Source organism: Brachionichthys hirsutus, chromosome 9 (genome assembly GCF_040956055.1).
Source record: "Brachionichthys hirsutus isolate HB-005 chromosome 9, CSIRO-AGI_Bhir_v1, whole genome shotgun sequence".
In the NCBI taxonomy this organism is placed as follows: Eukaryota; Metazoa; Chordata; class Actinopteri; order Lophiiformes; family Brachionichthyidae; genus Brachionichthys; species Brachionichthys hirsutus.
This window is the reverse complement of record NC_090905.1, coordinates 3,823,462-3,843,031: the sequence shown is the minus strand read 5'-3', so window position 1 is coordinate 3,843,031 and position 19,570 is coordinate 3,823,462. Positions and strand designations below refer to the sequence as shown.

At 42.4% G+C, this 19,570-nt stretch overlaps 2 protein-coding genes across 3 annotated transcripts in view; both read right to left on the bottom strand.

Moving 5' to 3' along the window:
- The window catches only part of rabgap1l (RAB GTPase activating protein 1-like), a 61,732-nt gene extending 42,335 nt beyond the window's left edge, over positions 1–19,397 (bottom strand). For both annotated transcript variants that reach the window (XM_068743045.1, XM_068743046.1), the window contains exons 1-8: positions 19,217–19,397; positions 18,465–18,575; positions 17,226–17,292; positions 16,977–17,079; positions 15,974–16,140; positions 12,580–12,694; positions 10,386–10,479; positions 9,403–9,553 (exon numbers count right to left, since the gene is read on the bottom strand). In XM_068743045.1, coding sequence (XP_068599146.1) covers positions 9,403–9,553; positions 10,386–10,479; positions 12,580–12,694; positions 15,974–16,140; positions 16,977–17,079; positions 17,226–17,292; positions 18,465–18,493 — 726 coding nt within the window. In that variant the 5' untranslated portion in view covers positions 18,494–18,575; positions 19,217–19,397. The remainder of the gene's footprint in view (positions 1–9,402; positions 9,554–10,385; positions 10,480–12,579; positions 12,695–15,973; positions 16,141–16,976; positions 17,080–17,225; positions 17,293–18,464; positions 18,576–19,216) is intronic.
- The window catches only part of LOC137899444 (rab GTPase-activating protein 1-like), a 931-nt gene continuing 573 nt past the window's right edge, over positions 19,213–19,570 (bottom strand). The window contains exon 3 of the mRNA XM_068743482.1: positions 19,213–19,374. Coding sequence (XP_068599583.1) covers positions 19,213–19,374 — 162 coding nt within the window. The remainder of the gene's footprint in view (positions 19,375–19,570) is intronic.

Genomic DNA, 19,570 nt, shown 5'->3' with positions numbered 1-19,570 from the left:
TTTTGGTGGTCCTCCGGTCAGTGTCTGGAGCCCATGTATGCCCAGCTATTGTCTGAATCAAAACACAGACACAGGCTAGAACAACATGGGGATCTCTGCAGGAGATAATGTCACAGCTCTCTCAGCACACATGGCGCTGGGGAGAAATGGGTTTACAAGACATCCCTTGGCAGAATGAGGTAAAAACCCAAGTGCGTCAAAATGTCTGGATGAGTTTTGCCGTTAAAGTGATTAAAACTTTGAAGAAAATTTTGCAAACTTGCCTCTCAGTGTTCTGGACTGCAAGTTGCCAATAAAGAAACAAATGTTAAAGTCCAGAGGCTGATGATAGTGTTGACTGTCAGACTTCCATGCAGGCAGGTGAAAGGACTCTCTTGGAGCTATGAGAGGCCAGCTGAATAACTCAGGGCTCCACTCACTTCGACTCCTCAGCAATCCTGTGCCAGACTCTTGCAGAGAAACCAAACGGCTTATTAATCCCAAAAGCGTGTTGCATGAATTTCTGTTGTGACATTCTGAAGGACAGGTAGGAAAAGCTCAGTAACTTCTGCTCAAGTGTTTCACGTTAACATATATTTTCTAACTTGCTTTAGTCCTTCGAAATATGTGCTCTCTTTACTTGTAGAGGAATTGGTCCTACAACTCCTCTCTCAGTGTCGCCTTGAACACACCGGCAGTGCAACAAAAGAGGAATCCGCTCTAGCAACATAAAGAAGCGACCAAGTCCCAGTCAGAGTCGCAGTTTTAAGCCGTGTCCTCTGCAAACGTCCCCATTTCAATTCCATTAAACTCGACAACCCACATTTAAATAAACAAATCCTTAGATCCTGTCATATAGAGATGAATGCATTGCATCTTCAGAAGCAGCAAGTAAAAAGCAAGAAAAAAAAAAATGACTGAGCTGATGGATGTGAGTTAAATCTGCAGCGAGACAGCGAGGGGAGGAAGAGTCCCTCAGCCCTGGTGCAGTGAAGAGGAGATGCTGTGACTGGCTTACACCTCCCTCCCTCCCTCTCTACACAATCTCTCTAGCTTGCACACTCAGACTCTCTCTCTTTCCACGCACGAACCCAGCCTCTCTCTCTCTCTCTCTCTTAGCCTCTCGCTTATTGTCCCGCCTCCTCCCATCCCAGCTGCACCTGAGGCTCCACGCCACATTTTTCTGTCTCTCATACTAGCTTTCTTACAGAGGTAAATAGCGAAATTCAATTCAAATAATTCCTCTACTTAATTAGTCAGGATCCATCCAGCAGGTTATTCTGGACAGAAGGCCCTTAGTTACAGTTGCCAAGCATTATGGGAGAGATGGGAGCATCCTCTGGTCAGCCGATGATAAAGAGGATCAAGTGACAGAGAATTAGCTAAATATAAAGGATGGATGTAAGAATCTGTCAGGCCTCATAACTGCGTTAAAGCGTTAAAGCTATGAGCAGTGGTGCACTGCAAGTTGGATGGAAAGATGGCCACTTTAGAAAACAAATGTGTACCTGTTTCTATATTTAATAAACTGAAATAACGTTTTACTCCCTTCAAATTTTGCTGACAAATTCCTTTAATTAAATCAGTGTCAGCAGAATTTGCATTTGATCAAGACAATCCATTCGATGGGTGTAGCACTGAACATGCACCGAATGGATTATTGCACTGATGTGTGTTGGTATGGTCACAATAAAAGGCCCGTCTAAAATGTGCACTTTCATCACAACACAATGCCGATGCAATGATGCAAATTGCAAAGCAAGCTTATGTCTCCACCACTCAACACAAAGTGACACCTTGGATCTGAAGTGTGGCTCATCAAGGAGCTGATTGAACGGCATCATTGCTGCACAGATGTTCGCCGAGCTACTCGCAATAAGGAGTCAGTTCACCCTTTGTTACAGTTTAGATCGTTACATTAACAAGACAAATGCAACAAACCTCAGGTTCCATTGCTGAATATGATCAAGATGGAGAATTCGCCTTTAAGTGAAGTGGACTATCCCTTAAAGATTGAAGACATTGTGCCTCACGCAATGAGCCAATCAGGGATCTCTCAGCACAGAACTCTTTACCTTTGGAAGTGGACAATGATGAAAAACAAGACCAGAAGGCCACTGTTAATAATTCATTCTGCTCCAAAACAAAGCCAGCGGGGCCACTTGGAAACAAAGGTGGAGGCTGATTCACCTTTCACTGCTTCCCAACACCCAACCCTCCTCCACCCCCTGAGGCCCCACAGTGACGGGTTAGCATAAGTGGGTAGTTAACATCTAGATTAAAACATGTTAAATTGATGGGTTTGTCAACAGCAACTTACACAACTATGGGTAAGAAGGTTAGTTAACCAGCACAAAACCTGGCAGACATTTAAAAGCATGCAGTGGGTCAAGTTTGGGTCTTAAATTTGGATTTTGAAGGGACAGACAGCATTTTAAACTTTGATCAGAAGACATCGTAATGTTTAGAATTAAGAGAGGAAAACTACTCGGGATCCTGGATTAAAGTTACAGAGGAGCAGGTGAAAAAAGTAATAGTTAACTGATGCCAATATATAAAAATGTGATTTAATGCGCAAGTGAAGGAGGAGATGGCCTTCCTCCAGTCAGAGATATTACATCTCTTGTTTCAGGAGCCAAATGACTAGCGGATGCTGATTGACACTCGAATGGTAATTTTTATGCAAGTGCGAGTAGGATGTTTTGCCAAATTGTGTCTAATGTCTCTTCATCAGACGAGCGACTCGCTAGATTGTGTGACAGCATTTTGAAAGCCAGTTCTTACTTATGGGTGGAGGAGTGCGAGGATACCTTCCACTGGGTTTGCTGGTATACAAGATGTTTTTCAAAAGGGTGGTTATGAAGACATTTCAGGTCATTTCATTTGCACGAATGTTGAAATGTAAATGTATTTGTTTCTGTAGCTCTGAACATCGACGACGAGGGTTTGGAAATGGAAGGATAGGTAATTAGTGAGGACGATTCATGTTGGTTCACTGCTCGAATGCAAATGTTCAGTAGGCACTAGTGGCACCAACAGACCAAGATTAAAGCAGCTTGCTACTCACTGCTTGTACTGATCAGAGGGCAAAGCTTTGTCCCAATGGCTGAAGGCATAAAATAAGAACCTTAATGACTCAAACATTTAGCAGTCACTTCATGTTATAAAAACTCTAATAGGTTGATGTAATGGAATACATCATGCTCTACTGCATTACCAAATCCATTAGAAGTCAAGTTATATTCAACACCCTAAACAGAGAAATATCTCTAGCATATTAGCCCCCAGCACAGCGTCAGCAGGCATGTTGTGTACGCTGCGGTTGTTTCAGCTCAGTCGTAAAAATCAGCTAGAAAGTCAAAGACATTTATCATCTTCATTTAATCTCCCACCACATATGTGAAAATCCGTTTGAGCGCTCAGGCTCAGATATTTTTATGAATTATTCTGTTGCTCCTGTTGTCCTTGCAGCATGTAGGTCAGGGCGATGTAAACAATAAGCATGTGTGCCTTCACTTGACATGGATTTGGCTCTTCTGTCCTTAAAGAATATATATTAAATGAATGAATGAATTTTTATTTGTAATTGCTTAATCCGTAAATACGTCACTAAGCTGCCGTATCTTTTCGGGGGGGAGGGGGGGGGGGGCTTTCTAAAAGTCATGCGACACCTTGAACAAAAATATGATCTACATTCTTCATGCCTTTGAGTTTGCTGATTTCAATCACACAGGCTGGTTGGCAGTGAGGGAAAAAGCAGAGCAGTCTTCTAGCCGCAAGGGTACAAGTCAGAGTCACGGAGACGTGGAAGTGTGTGACCACGGAAGATTTTTCTCCAGACACGGACTTCCCTGAAGCGAAGGAGCGGCGCTTCTTTTTCCGACGACTACCGAGTTTCTGCTGTGGATATGTGAATGGGAGCTGAAGGGCTGCACACACAGAGCCGTGATGCGAGTCGTGCTGTGAATAGACCTATATTGTTAGGAGGAGAGAAGGGATGGCCATGCAGTGCAGCTGGCCCACACAGATACTATGAAGCAGGACGGGATATTGGGAAGCATGCATGTGTGCATGTCTTTGTGTGAGAGGCTGTGATGGACAAGACTAAGACTTTAGACTGACGAGGGAACTTTTTTCATCCATGAATGACAGACTTTAAAGCCACAACTAAGGCAGATAAATGTCTTTATGCATGTGCATAATGTGCATACGCACATGTGGCATGCTCAGCTAGCCGGTGACGTATTATGGAATCTTTGAGTCCTTGATGTTTGGCAGCTCTGCAAATATGAACACCATATTTTGGACATTTTAAATGTAAATATACTCAACACAAATACCACAAGATTTTAGTTTCTGCTCCCATTTTTCACGAGTTGAAGTAAAAGAAGAAAGAGTTTGTCAATGCACACGAGAGAACCTTCAGATTGTGTTCACAAATGTTCTTGAATCTGTATTTAATGAGCATTTGCCTTTGTCGAGATAATCCATCCACCTGAGAGGTGTGGCGTATCAAGATGCTTACTGAATGGCATGATAATTGCGCAGCTTTTATCATGCAACACAATGCAACAGATGTCGTAAAGGGAGTTATGCCCCCCCCCCCCAACACTATTCAATACAAAGTTGATCCTTTTGACAGGCGTGGCTTATCAAAAAGCTGATTAAACTGCGTCAAGTGTGCTGCGGGCTGCTCGCGATAAAAGGCCTCTGTATAGTTTACTCTTTGAAAATTATTGATCTCGCATGACTAAGGCAGGGACAGATTCGGTATCTGGCGTGGCTGCCATGAATGGGTATGAAATGGCAGGCAAATTCAGGAGACGTGTATGAATGCATGTATTCAAGCACCTGGCCACCCATCTAGTTCCCACTCATCCAAATATCAATCAATGCGCCGAAAGAGAGGTTAAGAGACAAAAGTGAGAGGAAACACAGAATCGCCATGGAGACAACTCCAAGCAGAGAAAAGTCCATAGCTGCTAGTTACCATGGCAGCCTATCTTATGTACATTGTACTTCATGAAATCTGTATGTGGGTTATCAGGCGTGGGCGTAGTATTATCTCAGTCTGGCTGTGTGGCTGAAACTACCTTTGATTGTGCAGCGACATTAAATGTCACTTCTAAGCTTGACGCCTTGCTTGAATCTGACTCATCATCAAAATGCAAAGCTCCCGACAGCCCCAGCATGTTTGGCTTTAATTCATGCTTTGTAAAGAATTAAATAGAAGCGGTTCACTGGTCTGAAGAGATGGATAAGGTTGTGAAATCTTTAGGACTGACATGAGGTACCAAAGTGTGTATCTCACAAATATATACAACACCTAGTGCGATTATCTTCAAAAAATCCTTTCACCCCAGTACTGTTACAGATTTGTTTAGCCAGGTAAAAGAGACTAGATAAAAGAAGAAATGAGAACGCTAGAACATTTGGAAAAGCTCAATATGTGAAATTTGCTTTCAGATTTGCCTAAAAATGGGAAACTGAGAAATTATAAATTCATACATTTTGCATCCCTACAAAGGAAAATGTATTTCCATCTAGTGTTTGAGGAAATGTAGATATTCTTTTCCCTGCTACGTTGAGAAGTATTGATTAATGAACATGCAAACTTACAGGCGGCCAAGGGCATAAAAAATTAATTATCTTGGAAGACCTCCACAGATCAATTGCTCTGGAAACACTTCACTTTCATTCTGTACATGGCTCCCGAAAGCCTGCTTTGGTGAAACCACTGTTCCAGGCTTCTGGTTACAGCCATCATACGCGTTAATACTCGAGCTGCACCGTGATCAAAATTATTCTTGGGAAAGGCAGACCTGGAAATTGCTGGCTGGGCTTTTATAAGCTGCAGGTTCAAGCGAAGCTGCGCACCTTGGGCTTGTTCAGCTCTCCAGAGAAGAAAGGTTGTTCAAATGTCACTCGCACCCCCCCATCCCCCCCCCCCCCCCCAACCCAGACTGCAAACATTGTGCTGTGCCAGCCGAGAAAGAAGTTATTTGTTAATGTCTCAGATGCCCGAAGGCCATGGTGTGTGAGACAGAGTGTGCATTTGTGACTCGGTTCGTGGTGACTGTAAATGAGCGGAGTACAACGCTCAACATGACACTTGCTGTGCACGTTATAACGCTAAATGCTCGGTAAGTTGATCTAAGAGGTCAGAAGATCGATCACTTTGGATTCTCACAACACGATTCACGATTTCAGAAAATAAACCATCTCCGATTAATTTTAATCGGATTTGTCCCTTTTTATTGTGAGATCATTTTTCGACTCAAGCAACTAAAGCAACAAAAATGTGTTCCCTTTCTAAGTACAATAAGAACAAAATCAGTTTTTCCAGTGCCGTTTTAAGCCTAGAAACTACACATGGTTTAACGCCCACCGGCTGTGGATCACTGACGCATCGCCAGTCAAGAACTCCTGGTGATTTACAACACTAACACACCTTCCATGAGAGCAACAGTCCAATTACTTAAAACTCAATCAGCATTAACATTTCCTCTGAGCCTAGACAACAGCCATTAATAAGCCCCCCCCCCACCCCATAATTTGCCTCTCTTCCCACTATCCCTTCCTCTTCCATCCCACTTCCATTCATTGGTGCAGCTATTAATAGCTGTGCCACCCGCCTATCAATACCATCACTACACCAGCAAGACGGAGGATGTGGGCATGGCCCAGCCAGTGGAATAAAAATAAATGAGCCGAAATACAAGAGTTTCACTTATGTAACGAGAGAGAGAGAGAGAGAGAGAGAAAGAGAGGAAATTAGTGTAAGAAGACAGATGGGCACAAATAGGAAGGTAATGTAATGGGACATAAAGAACAAAAGGTAAACTGTTCCAATCCACCAGATAAAGATGGTGACAAACACACAAAGATTGAAAAAGGAAATTTACACGGGATGAGAGACAACCCAAAAATATGGGATTCGGTAGAGAGAGACATCTGCCAGCTTGATGACGTTCACATACATTTCTGTTCTTCATTCCTCCCCTCCCTGACTGCAGCCTCAATATTTATGGGTCTACATTCCTCCCTCTATCCAATGTTCCTCCATCTATCTACCCCCCCCCCCCCCCCCCCCGTTTATTGATCGAGGCAGATAGTTTCACCCGCTTTTGTGTGGCAAAGGGAAAGACCATTGTATTAGCGATGGAAGCAGGATCTGTGTCTGCTTAGCACGTTTACATCACATCCTCCCACTGCTGCTCTCTGGTCCAGTGGGGGCTTCATCACTCCACCAGCTGCTTTGCAAATATCTAACTAGAAACGCAGGCCAGACGCTTGATAGCAATTTGGAACATTTAGTTTTATTCTAAATGATAACTGTTCAAAGCGAGCACAGTCACACCAGCTTGAGATAAAGCTACTATAAAGCTCAGATATCATGAAACTAAGGTGTTAAAATGTTAATACATCAAAGATAAGGAGAGATAAAACTCTAACATGCTAGAATATTATACTTTTCACCTATTAAATTAATGAATTACGTGCAGCTGTTGGTGCATTCTCCAAGTCAGGGGTGTCAAACTCCTTTTCTCCAAGGGCCACATTAGCATTATGTTTGCCCTCCAAAGGCCAAATGTAAACCGTAACACAGTAATAAATGTAATGTCATTTAACGTAAAATAAATGTAATTACTCCTTAACATGCTGTTAATTAACTATTTATTTTTTATTTAACTCTTTAGTCGCCACAGTAATTACAATAAAATATTCAGTTTTGATATCACTTTTTTAAAAGGTTGTAACTTAAAAATTGTTAGAGATAAAGCCATACTGTAAATAAGAAAAATCATAAGTATGAACCAAAGTTTCTGATGGGAATAAATTAACACATCTAATAATGTGGAAAAGTTCCATTCAAATGCAATCATCACGCAGGAACAAAGATAATCGATACAAAATCAAAGCAAAACCAAAATGCCACCACCTTGTCTTGTCATGGACATGCGCAAACCAAAAAAAACCAACCAAAGTGGGCAAGATAAAGAACATTCTCTGAGTCAATGCCGCGGAAAAGACCTGGACAGCTCCATATATAGCCGACTACCTATGGAGCTGTCCAGTGCTGATCCTGAGCGCCATATGTAGCCGGCCACATTTGGCCCCTGGGCCTTGAGTTTGACACACGAGCTCCAAGTGAACACACACTCAAAGCAATAATTAATCTTTTTGACTCCACAGTCTTTTTTTTTTTTTTTTACAAATTACAAATAAGAAACGTGACCTCATTGAAAGCGAATCAGGGTGAAACACCAGCCCTATTCATTCTGGATGAAGGTAAGGTGTTTAAAATAAAAAAAAACCTGCAGAGGTAAGGGGAAACAGAATAACATTTTAGATCACACTGTGGTGGGCGAATCACATTAGTCAGCAATTACACCCGCTGATCAATACTACTGTTGTTAAAACCACTAACGACACTTGGACCCATTACTATAATAGCTTTTCCATGTACTAAAAGCGGCGGTTGTCACCATGCATACATATTTGTTGCCTGACACAGATTACCGTCAGATAGACCAGAAACACTGCAAGCTTGTTGCATACAGAGAAAAGCCTCTCTCTGCGAGGCATGCCGCTCCTAAAACAGGAAGCGGAAAATGAGCACCATCCAGGCGGATTCCACAGACCAAACAATAACACTGCCGCTGTCCTCTCAGAGCGCCACACTAGCCTGCACTAATCGATGCAACGCCTGATTTGGTCGGAACACAGCAGTAGTCGGCAGCGGCTTCAAGAGTCATTCCCAGGCACCGTCAGTGAAGCATCTTTATGATGGCATTTTCATCACGTCTTACTCAGACAGCCAAAGAGGAAACATTTAATTGCACGCAGTAGGTCACTATGAACACATTTCATGAGCTAAACTCTAAAAAGGTCCAACATTTCTCGTTGAATTCTTGCAAGGAGAAGGAAGGCCAAGGGGCAGGAACAGACCGTTTCATTCCTGAGGCAGGACTACATGCATTTAAATGTCACTGCTCTCCAACTAGACGCACATTTCACAGACATCCATCGATAATGACATCGGCAATAACAGTGATGTTGGCAATATGCAAAGGCAGGCACAGAAAAACATTCAGGATTTTTAGATGTAATGTCATCGGTGCTGGCATTGATATTAAACGCATTCACGCAAAAAATAAACTGGTTTCCACTCAAGCAGGACAAATACAGCCTGACCTGGAGAAACACTGGATTTGTACAAAACACCAAAAGAAGGAAAATGAGCACAGATAAGCAACGTATCATCTGGATAGACAGACATCAGGTCACAATGAGTCATGAATGTAAAGTATGGAGAGAAGCTACAGTATGACAAACTAGTGCCAAATTAGCTTTTGGTAGGGGTCACATATTCCCCTCCCGAGTAGAGGGAGCCGTTGTCCCTCCGTTCGTTACCTTTACCTTAGTGATGAGGATGCGGTAGTGCTCAAGCAGGTCGTGGCTGTCGTGGCAACCAGCCAGCAGCTGCCAGACTTCGGCTCTGAGTGGCTCAGGGATGCCATTGCGAACCAATGAGGACAGGCCCTTTGGACGAGTGGACAGGTTCCCATGCCTGACAGAAAACCCACAGAAGCAATCCATTATTTCCTAATCTCACTTAAACCAATTCAGACACGTTGAATATTAATTTGAAGAGCAGCTGGACAGATTTGCTAATTGCTATTTAATTATCTTCATTGTCCACTGATAACTGTTCAGTGACAGGAAGAAGACAGAGTCAATCATGTGTTGATTTATACGCTCGCCAATGAAGTATTATACCGACCAGAGTGCCAAACAGCACTGCAGTGTATTTAAGCGGAGTATTAAATGCAGCACCGCTGCGCCGAAAGTCATTTTCCACTTGAGGAAATATCTTGCTTTGAAAAACTCATCGTCAGCTCTTTTTAATGACGCTTGAAATCTCATCACAATACAATTATTGAGGTCATATGAAGGCAATTTCCTCATAAACTACTTTCCTACATTGCGCTGATGGAACAGCAAGAAAACAGGCGGTGAAATCCAAAGAAAAACCGTCTCCATTCAGTTAATTATGCCAGCATCAACACCTAAAAGCACAGCCTGTTAGAATAATGATGGCTTGGCAGTTAATCACTGTGTCCAAAGGGAATGGCAGTGTGATGATAAAACAATCCAGCTGTAATGATGCAGGGGAGCCTGGATGGAGGATGCCCCCCCCCCATTTACTTCTCATTGCTTTGGTAATAAATAAAGAGCTCTATTTCCTGTTTGATGCCCTGCATTTATAAGGATCATATTCCCAATCCCCAATCAATTCATTCACAGCTATTTCCATGATTATCTAATTCTCAAAATCATTTATTTTTCCCCTCATACTTGTACAAATTATTTTAATGCATAGCCAAAAAGGCAAACCTTACCACTTGTTGAGGATTCCTCCCCAGGACTCCAGAATGTTTTCAGGACAGTCTTTTGAAACATCTCCCGTCCCACTGGAGATTTCACTGTCACTATCTGCAGGAGACACAAACAACCCCCACATTATTGTCACTTAAAGAATATATGGATCATTATTCAAATCTAGAATCGTTGTCCACTGAAACCCAGAATAAAAAGGCCTTTGATACTATTTTTAACCAAATGTGTTGTGTGTTAGGGTTAGGGCAAATCAATAACTAGAATTTATTTAACCAAAGACACAGATGCCAAAACCAAAAACCGAATGTGAGCAAACTGACTGAAACCTATTAATAAAAATGCAAAAAATAATAAGATGGTTTTTTTATGTAGACCGTCAGCGCCCCTAAAAGCATGTCTGAAATGTCATGGATCTGTTACTAATCTCTATTAGATACAGACGGACTGATGGAAGGACGGACAAGGGAAGGCTTAAATGGCTGTGGGCATTTAAAGAAAGAGAAAAGCATGATGCACTTCTTCAACAGCCCTCCAAGGTGTTACAAGGAATCCGCCCGCGCCCGCTGGAGCCATGACTAAGACATTAAATAATGAATTAAGATATTCTCTTCAAGAAAGCATGTGACCAAGATGTGCAATTCAAAGTAGCACCTACACATCTTTACAGCCTCAGCGGGAGCTTCTCGGGTCTTTATAAATGCTTGATGAGCCCCTTTCAAATGGCCACGTGGCGAGGAAGCGTGAGTCCAAAGCCACTGCCAACTTACCAGGTGATGAAAAGAGGCTGCAAAGACGAGAGGCCATCACTGTTACCTTTTAATCTGGAGTGGCTCTGCGCATTCAATGGAGGATTGCTTTCAAATAGAATCTCTCAGACGTGGAAGCCTTCAGTGAATTTGGATTTGTCAACATTAAAAAGATCAGAAATGCCCTTTTTTTGTTGTTGTTGCCATAAAGGTGTTCTACTTTCAATATTCCACCCGTTTCAATTGTTGTTCTTTGTTTTTTTGACCTTCATCTATTGTTCAACAGCAGTCAGGCTCCTCTTGTCTCGTTGTGTGTCGGACTCAGAATGGTGTCCCAGTTATAAATGATGAGGCAAGAGGGGCCGCGTGGACAAGCAGCATGCATGCTCAGTCTGGGACAATGAAATGGCAGTTATGTGAAAGTGTGTGTGCCCAGACGGGTGTGTAAAAAAGGGTAGCAAAATAATCACAATAAGCAGCAATCATAAACCACGCTGTGAAAGGACACGCTAGGGAAAGAAAGAAAACAAACGTCAGCGGTGGGTCCATTTTCCACATTGCAGATTTCAGGATGGAAAAAAAAAACTGCCACATGCATTCTGTGCATGTGTGTGGGTGCGTGCACGCAGTGGCATCTACAATGGGACTGTATTCATTTCAGTATACAATGAGGCTGACCTCCAGGTCCACAGCCCTGAGCTTTAAAAAAAACAAAAAAAACCACAACATTAAATAAAAAGCCGTCAGCGCTAGCCTTGGTGGCTGACTCGTGACTTTGGGGGAGCCTGATGTTAGAAATTAGAAAGAGCACTTTTGCCTCCTACTTGCTTTATACCTTTTCGATGCTTCAAGGTGAAAAAGTAACGGTTGTTAAAGGTGTCAAAGAAAAGGGATTTCAACGACTAGTACAAGATGAGCCAAACAGATCTGCGGCATTGAGAGCAGTGGGGAGTTTATGGATGGAAAATGGCTCACTTTCTATGTAAATTTTAAGAGTTGCTTAGGGAATCAAATGTAAGCTGATTTCTTCAGTCCTCATTAGTGGGTGTCTAACTGTTCAGACCTCAGCAGGGGAGGACGGTTGACCTACTGAAACTCTTCGCCATTTTAATTGCTATAGCGCCGTCGATGACCAGTTAGAAAAATGCACTTTATTTCTGTGAAAATGTCATGTTCCAACAGCTAAACCAGCAAAGAAATGCGCAGCTTTGTGCGAACAGACAACACGAAGCGTGCAGTCCTAATCTGTGGCACCTGCACAACTGAGCTACCGGTCAGGAGGAAATGCCAGCCATGTTTATATCAGTGGGCTGAAACTGGGTCATGTTTGGGAATCATTGGAGTCCACCAGCCAGTGTTGGTGCTTTAATGCTACTGCTGCAATGCCTCTGGCCCCAACTGCATGGAAATAGTCAAAAAATTGTTGAAATGCAAAGGGAAACACCCATACCTTCCTCAGCATCCTCTTCCTCAGTGGGTGATGCCAATCGTCCTCTCTCAGCCTCCCTCTGAAGGCTCACCACCTCAAACATAGCATCGCTTTGACCCACCCTCTCTGGCGTCTGCTGAAGGAGCACAGACGAACAAACACAAAGCAGGTTTACGCCTTTCTGACTCCAAGGAAACATAAATGTGCATTTAGAAGAAGATACATGTAAACAATCAGTCTCAATTTAAACATTTGCACACGCATACAGCATTACCAAACCAAGAAGTGCCAATGTTAAACAAAGAACAACACTGGCTGTGCAGTTCGATCTTTCTCAATCTATTTTAAACTGCGTAGATAAGAGCAAGAGATAAAACTCTTACGCTATAGCGACTATGTTGCTATGTTGCTCTGCCAGATTTTTTTGAGGAGACGTGGATAGGATGAGCAGGTACATATACGTAGACAAGGATGGCAGAACAGAACAAGAGTAACCCTATATGGCCCGTTTTTCAGTGGAACAAGAAGGAACAAGGATGAAGAGCACTACAGGCAGCAGCGAAAGGCGAGGGGCGATCCACGGAGTCGGCAGGCCAGCCCCTCAATTACGCTGTCAAACTGGCAGAACTCAGAGGTGAACAGAGCAAGCCGTAAGAAGCTACAGACAGGCACTGGCAGTTAACAGGCTGACAGAAATCTGAAAAAACAATACAGAATAAAGAGAACGCACACAGACTGGATTTAGAAAACTCATATTATATATATATAAAGTCCCTCATCAGTACAGAGCAGATGTGTTCACAAAGGTTTAGACAGAAGTTTGTGAAGAGATTTAAGTTTAGCTCGCAGACTGAGCCCAAGTTGAAACTGTAACCATAGTCACCAAATATTGACAAAAGATAAAAGTTTCTAAATAGAAATAAAGGCACCACATTAGTTCTCGGCTGTCCTGTCTGGAAGGGTGCATTTAAAACAATACAACAGATTTTGAGTTACGCTCCGAAACCCAAATGTGACCTACAGACGGAACAGATTCCTGAATCCGCCTCCTCCCTTTGTTCACGGCAGGAATGAATATTCAAGAACCTTTCAGTGACTGATTGTTGTGATGCAATTTCTGCACAGAATGTTCTTAGAAATGACTTGACGTGTACGGAATTTAGGTCTTTAACAGTTCTTATATGAATCAGCCTCTATTTAGCGAGGTGTATGCTAATGGTTAAACTCTCACAAACACATTTTGGAAATAATGTGGAAAATCATCTCTGCGACAAATCGGATTGAATCTGCGTCGCACTGCAGCAGAATCCTTGTGAAATCTGTCATAATGGGAAAAATGAAATGAGAACGAAGACACAAGCGGATTTGACCTTGAGTGTTAGAAGCTGTTGATGTCAATTTCTGGTCTATTCAATTACTGTAATGGTGTTGCCTCTCTCTTCCACCTGGTAGCATGGATCAATGAGCTGCATTGATCCGGCCACTCGCACGGTGTCTAATGACTGAATCAGGTCAGCGACAAGAGCACAGGCAGAGAGAGAGAGGATATGAAGCACGGCCATTTTGAAGAAGATTCAAGGGTCATAACATTATTAGCAATGATACAAGTGTGAGAGAAAAGTAGGGTAGGTTGGGTTGGGCTCAGCCCACACAGCTGGAACTACTAGAATAAGAAATGGGAAGGAATCAAAATGACCCAACACTGGGTGGCAGATGAAGATCATCCCCGTTTCATCCCGTTGATGACCACTGCTAACATTAACAGTTAAGAACACCAATTGTTTCTCCCTAAAAAATCCATTTTTATCTTTCTTCACCTTAAAAAAAAAAAAAGAAAACGAGCATCTCTTCCCAGTTCCATTCGTTTCTGCAAGCTCGGCATTTTCTGTTGCTCATCTTAAAAATACTGCTGCTTTGGAAAAATACATATTCCGATTTTCTTCAGTCTGATTATAGACTTAGAAAATCACTGCATGCAAATGTGACAGGACTTTGTCTTGACACAACTGATCTGACCTACAGCCCCGGGACAGTTTACCTCCAACGCAGACAACCAAAACAGAATCTGAAAATTACAAGTATTACATCTGGCTAAAATTTGCATCTTTTTTTACGAAGCAAAGCAAGACAATGGCATCACCTGCTTAGTATGCACGCATCACATCTGATTGGCATCTTCCACAAAAGCCTGCACTCAATATTATCTGTTAATTAGCTCTTAAGCACAGCGCCAGCCCAACGCTATTTACTGAGGAGATAACTACAGAGGCAAATCAGCTGGACCAGTCAGAGCGTCACCGGTAATTACCCACAGTCCAATAATGAGACAAAGCTTCTTATTAGCTCCCTACAATCCAAAGTTCCCCCCACACTCCACTGGTTTTCCAGCTCCCCACGGTCTACTAAAGGAGATCTGCTCTTTTTTAACGGGGGAAGAGGAGGCTCGCAGCTTAACTGTATTTCTTTTAAAGCACCTGCAGCCAACTGCTCACACTGGGCGTCCTTGTGCTGGTGGGAGGAGAGTGGTTATGCTTTCTTCATCTTTTAAATCAGAGTTGTGAGGACACGTGATGCAAAAACAATTCCAGGTGTTTAAGTCTTGTCAGGAAACATTAATTGTAAGATACAGGAAGGATACAGTTTAATTTCAATGAGCAAAACCAGTGCTTTATGATTACTGCTACTTGCCTGCTGATCTAGTTAAACGGTTTAGCTCCTATTCAGTGAATTTTCAGAGGCTAGAGAAATGTTAGCATAAGAAAAGGTGATGTTCTAAGCGAGTATACATTTTTACATTGAGCAAAGAGATGTGATGTAGATTTGATGTTGTAGGAGGGGAAGGAAATAGCCTATTAAACATTGATGCATGCTACGAGAGGCAGGCAGACAAATACAGGAGGTAGAAGTAGAATATGCACAGTGGGAAGGAGAAAAATAGAAGTCAGTTGATGAGATATTTTCATCTTTCAGCACATATCTGACAACAACTGTTTCAGCTCCTTTGGGAACAGCATTTGACTGGTCACTGACACACCACAGTGCCTGCAAGCCGCCTGCTCAGACCTCCTCCTCTTCCTCCTCCTCCACGCCATACATCCTCCAAGCTGCTGATCCACTTTCTCCATTTTTCCCCATGGTGGTTGTGGAGAGCTTGTGCCGAGATTAGAAATGAAGTCGTTGGTGGCTTTAAAGCCTCTTACGATATAATTGATACTGAGCTATCGGTAAATTGAACCTGAGAGAAGCCCCTGCCTTCATATCCGATGCTTTTTTACTCATCAATAACAGCAAAAGGAAAGAGGCAAGAAACCCAAATTATTACTTACACTAAAATAATAACAACTCAGTATGAGCATTAAGCTGTCCTACTCAAGTGCAGTTTTTCCGAGGACTGCCACAGTTGCGGTGGAGATACCTGTCGGAGTCTGAGGTAGAAAGTCTCACTGAAGGTTTTCCGGCTAAAGTACCAGAAGCGTTCATTTGATGGATAAACCCTGACCAGAGTTTCCATCAAGAAGCGAACCGGCTCTACAACCTCGGTGACGACCAGGTCCGCTGCCACCGTTACGTAGACCTGCTTATCTGGAGAGAAAAAGAAAGAAGAAGAAAAAGCAAGGTCACTGTCGAGCCTTTTTCTTCTCTACTTAATATGAATATATTTAGAAGTACAAGCCATCAGCGAGCGAAGGTCTGGAATCTACTGACGAACCAAACCACAAGTCAAAAGCTGAAACACGTTATTCACTTTGTACCAACCAAGCAAAAAACGTTAAAATATAATAAGAAGAAGATTTCAAACTTTGGTGAATTAATGAATTTAAGAATCTTTAAATAGAACAATAACTTGGGAGCAATTTCCTTATTCGTGTCGTGGTAGGCAGGAAGCCCAGCCCATGTTTCCTTTAGGGACGTCCCGCCCCCTAGTGGAAAGAGATTTCACATTACCGTCTACAGATCAGGTGTGTTCGAGCAGGTGAAACTCTGCAGAGGTTTTGGTTTACGCGAAATGACTTTAAACTTAAGAAACAAAAAAAGACACTATGAGCAAAAATAAAATAAGTCTAATTTTCAAACATTTCACAACTATTTTCTTGTTGAAGCAATAACTTTGAACAAAAAGACCAAAAAAAGGAAAATCAAGGCCAGAAAAAACATGCAGAGTGATTCAACAAGCAACTGGTCACAAGGCCAGGTAGGAGAATCGCTGAAGGCCATCATCGCATCCAAGCTCGAATGCAATCACGGCTTAATTCTCAGACGTGACCTCGAGCTTTGTGTCATCCTGACTCCCATTTCCGACAATAAGGAGAATAAATCAATCCTATTTCATGTGTTTGTTTGTTGCCAGAATACAGCACTCAAAAGTTAGAATCAGCCAAACAGGAGAATAGAATCATTATGACAACATCTCGCCTCACCTTTAGGTGTGCCTTCATTCAGAGGCTGGAAGGCCGCCATGTTGGGGTTCCATCTTCCTGTTATTACATAGCCCTTCCCATCCAAGCTCTTTCCCATTGACTCCTGCACAAGTATTAATGCATATTCAATATTCTCATAAAGTGATTCCTGTCAAGGTAGACATTAAATTCACAATAAAATGGACAAATACTGTACTTGTGCAGTTCTGATTATTATTATTTTCTGCAGCTACATCGGGATCTGCTCACCATGTCTAATAAATGCATGTCACTGTTGCAGACTTTCTGTCCAGGACTCAGCAGCATCCCAAAGCACCTGGAAAGAATGGGAGGACCCAGCCAAAATTAGTTTGCAGCATTTCTGTCTGAATTCACCAGCAAGGATAGTCAAACTAGATGGGAGAGGAGACTGGATAACGGAGCAAGTGATCAAAATACAGAGAAAGACTGTCATTTTACAGTTTCATTCATTTCAGCCACGGGTTCATTCGATGGAGTGATTTAAAGCGGCTATTTAAAAAGGTCATCCTAGTTTAAACTAACATTATCATAATAGCTTGAGCGCAACTCAAAAGAATGTATATACATATCCTATAATAAATGTACCTGATAGCAGGATGTGGCTGCATATGCTGACAGAGGTGAAAGGAATTATTCAGCGGGCAGCAGCTTTTAACGTCTCGCGATGTGAAACCTTACAGCAATTTAAAACGATTCCTAATGAAGGCTGAGACTGTTGCATGAATGAACATTAATAAATTAAAGTGGCGCCACCTCAGAAAGGATCAGGACTCAACATAAAGAGAGGTTTACCATGTGCCCACTGATATTAAGAATAAAAGAAGAGGCGTCCAACTCGCTCTCTCTCTCTCTGATGGAAATAGGCAGTAAAGAATAAAAGGTGGAGTGATGAAGACGACCTAGTTTTCTGGTGCTGCTGTGGAGCATATAAACACAACCAAAATGACAGCGATTGAATTTAAGTACACCGGTTTTGCTCTGCAGCTGGTCCCTCAATTTGTCAAACATGCCTCAAGGAATTCCTTGCAGACAGACATGGATGTATTCTGCATCCTAACTGGTGCAGGACGGCATGCACACTTAATGCAGCAACTCTCTTTGGTTGAAATATCTCAGTGGGAAAGCACACAATGAGTTTGTGCACTGTCCTGAAAGGAGCATATTTCAAGCAGCCTGGTTCTTCGGTCTGGAAAATCATGGTACAATTTACTGCGACCAAGTTTGCATCAAGGCAATAGGTTTTATGTGCTTTTTAGGCTCTGCATCATTACCTCCATCATTATCTCAGCTCATTTGCCCCGGCGAGAGAAAGACACCTTCTTTCCAAACTCTCGAGTTAAACCATCAAAATAGACGAAAAGTCGATCGTGCACGGAAAAACAACCACAATGGGAGAAAAAGTTACTGGAAGGAAGGATGGATGGATGGAGATGGTTGATTTTGTACAGGTTTTACGGCCATCCTCACCTCTCGATGCCCAGCTCCTTATTGCACATTTGTTGGACTGAAAGCACGACCTTCTTCTGAACGCTCTGTCGCAGCTTGAAGAAGAACTTATCTCTGTCTTTTGGCACCGGACTGTCAGATATGGGGGGGGGGGGGGGGGGGTGTCATTAAATATACACAATCTCAAGGATCGGTTGTACTGTGGTGTACTTTAAATGAGGTTTCCATTCATCTCATTTATAGCATCTTCCTTTCCGTCTTGGTACCAGCTCTTTATAAAGAGAGAACTACGTTGAAGAGATTCATTACCGTAGCGTGACTAACCCAGTAAAAGTAAAATATCGCCCGTCTTCCCTCAAGTCTTCTGAGTTTATTACATATTACAGGCACATAATGTGATTTCAGAACAACTACTGAGTCATTTTATTACAAAGGAGAACAGAAAATGAAAACCTATTTCTAGAATACTTGATATACGATGCCTTGTGAAAGTGAAAAAACATTATCTTACTGTGAAGATAAGCTTTATGCTCTTTACGGATGAGGAATGAAAGATAAGAGTGTTGCAGCAGCACATTAACCCTTTCCTCCCTAATCCCACCTGCAGGCGAGACAATTCACATCGCTCCACAGTTGAGTCCCGACTACAGGTGTAGTATTTACCTGTTGTAAACCTAAGCAGTATTGGCCAAAACAGGTGTATTCCTGGAAAAACCTCATAACACTTATTTAAATCTAAATCATTTAACTAAAGCATGTGCAGAACAAACTACCTAAAGTTTCCCTTGCCATCGTCTTCTTTGATTTCTAGCGTGACCGTGAAGGTGTACAGGTCACCGTCGGGCGGGCTGGGCAGCGTCGTGTCCCTGACGTCGGCTGGCCGTGAGGAACGACGAAAGGCCGTGGAGAAACTGTGCAAGATCCGACTGACCTGGAGGCGAAAGAGAGATAAATGTGTCAGACAGAAGGACGCTGGGTGAATGATTCTGTCAAGAGCAACATGGCTGAATGCACGGTCAGTAAAAGTATCTCAACGGCAATTTAATGTAAGTGCAACTTGTATTAAAACACCAAACAAGACAAATAATACATTTCAAAAATAAATGAGTAGATAGAAAATAGCTGAA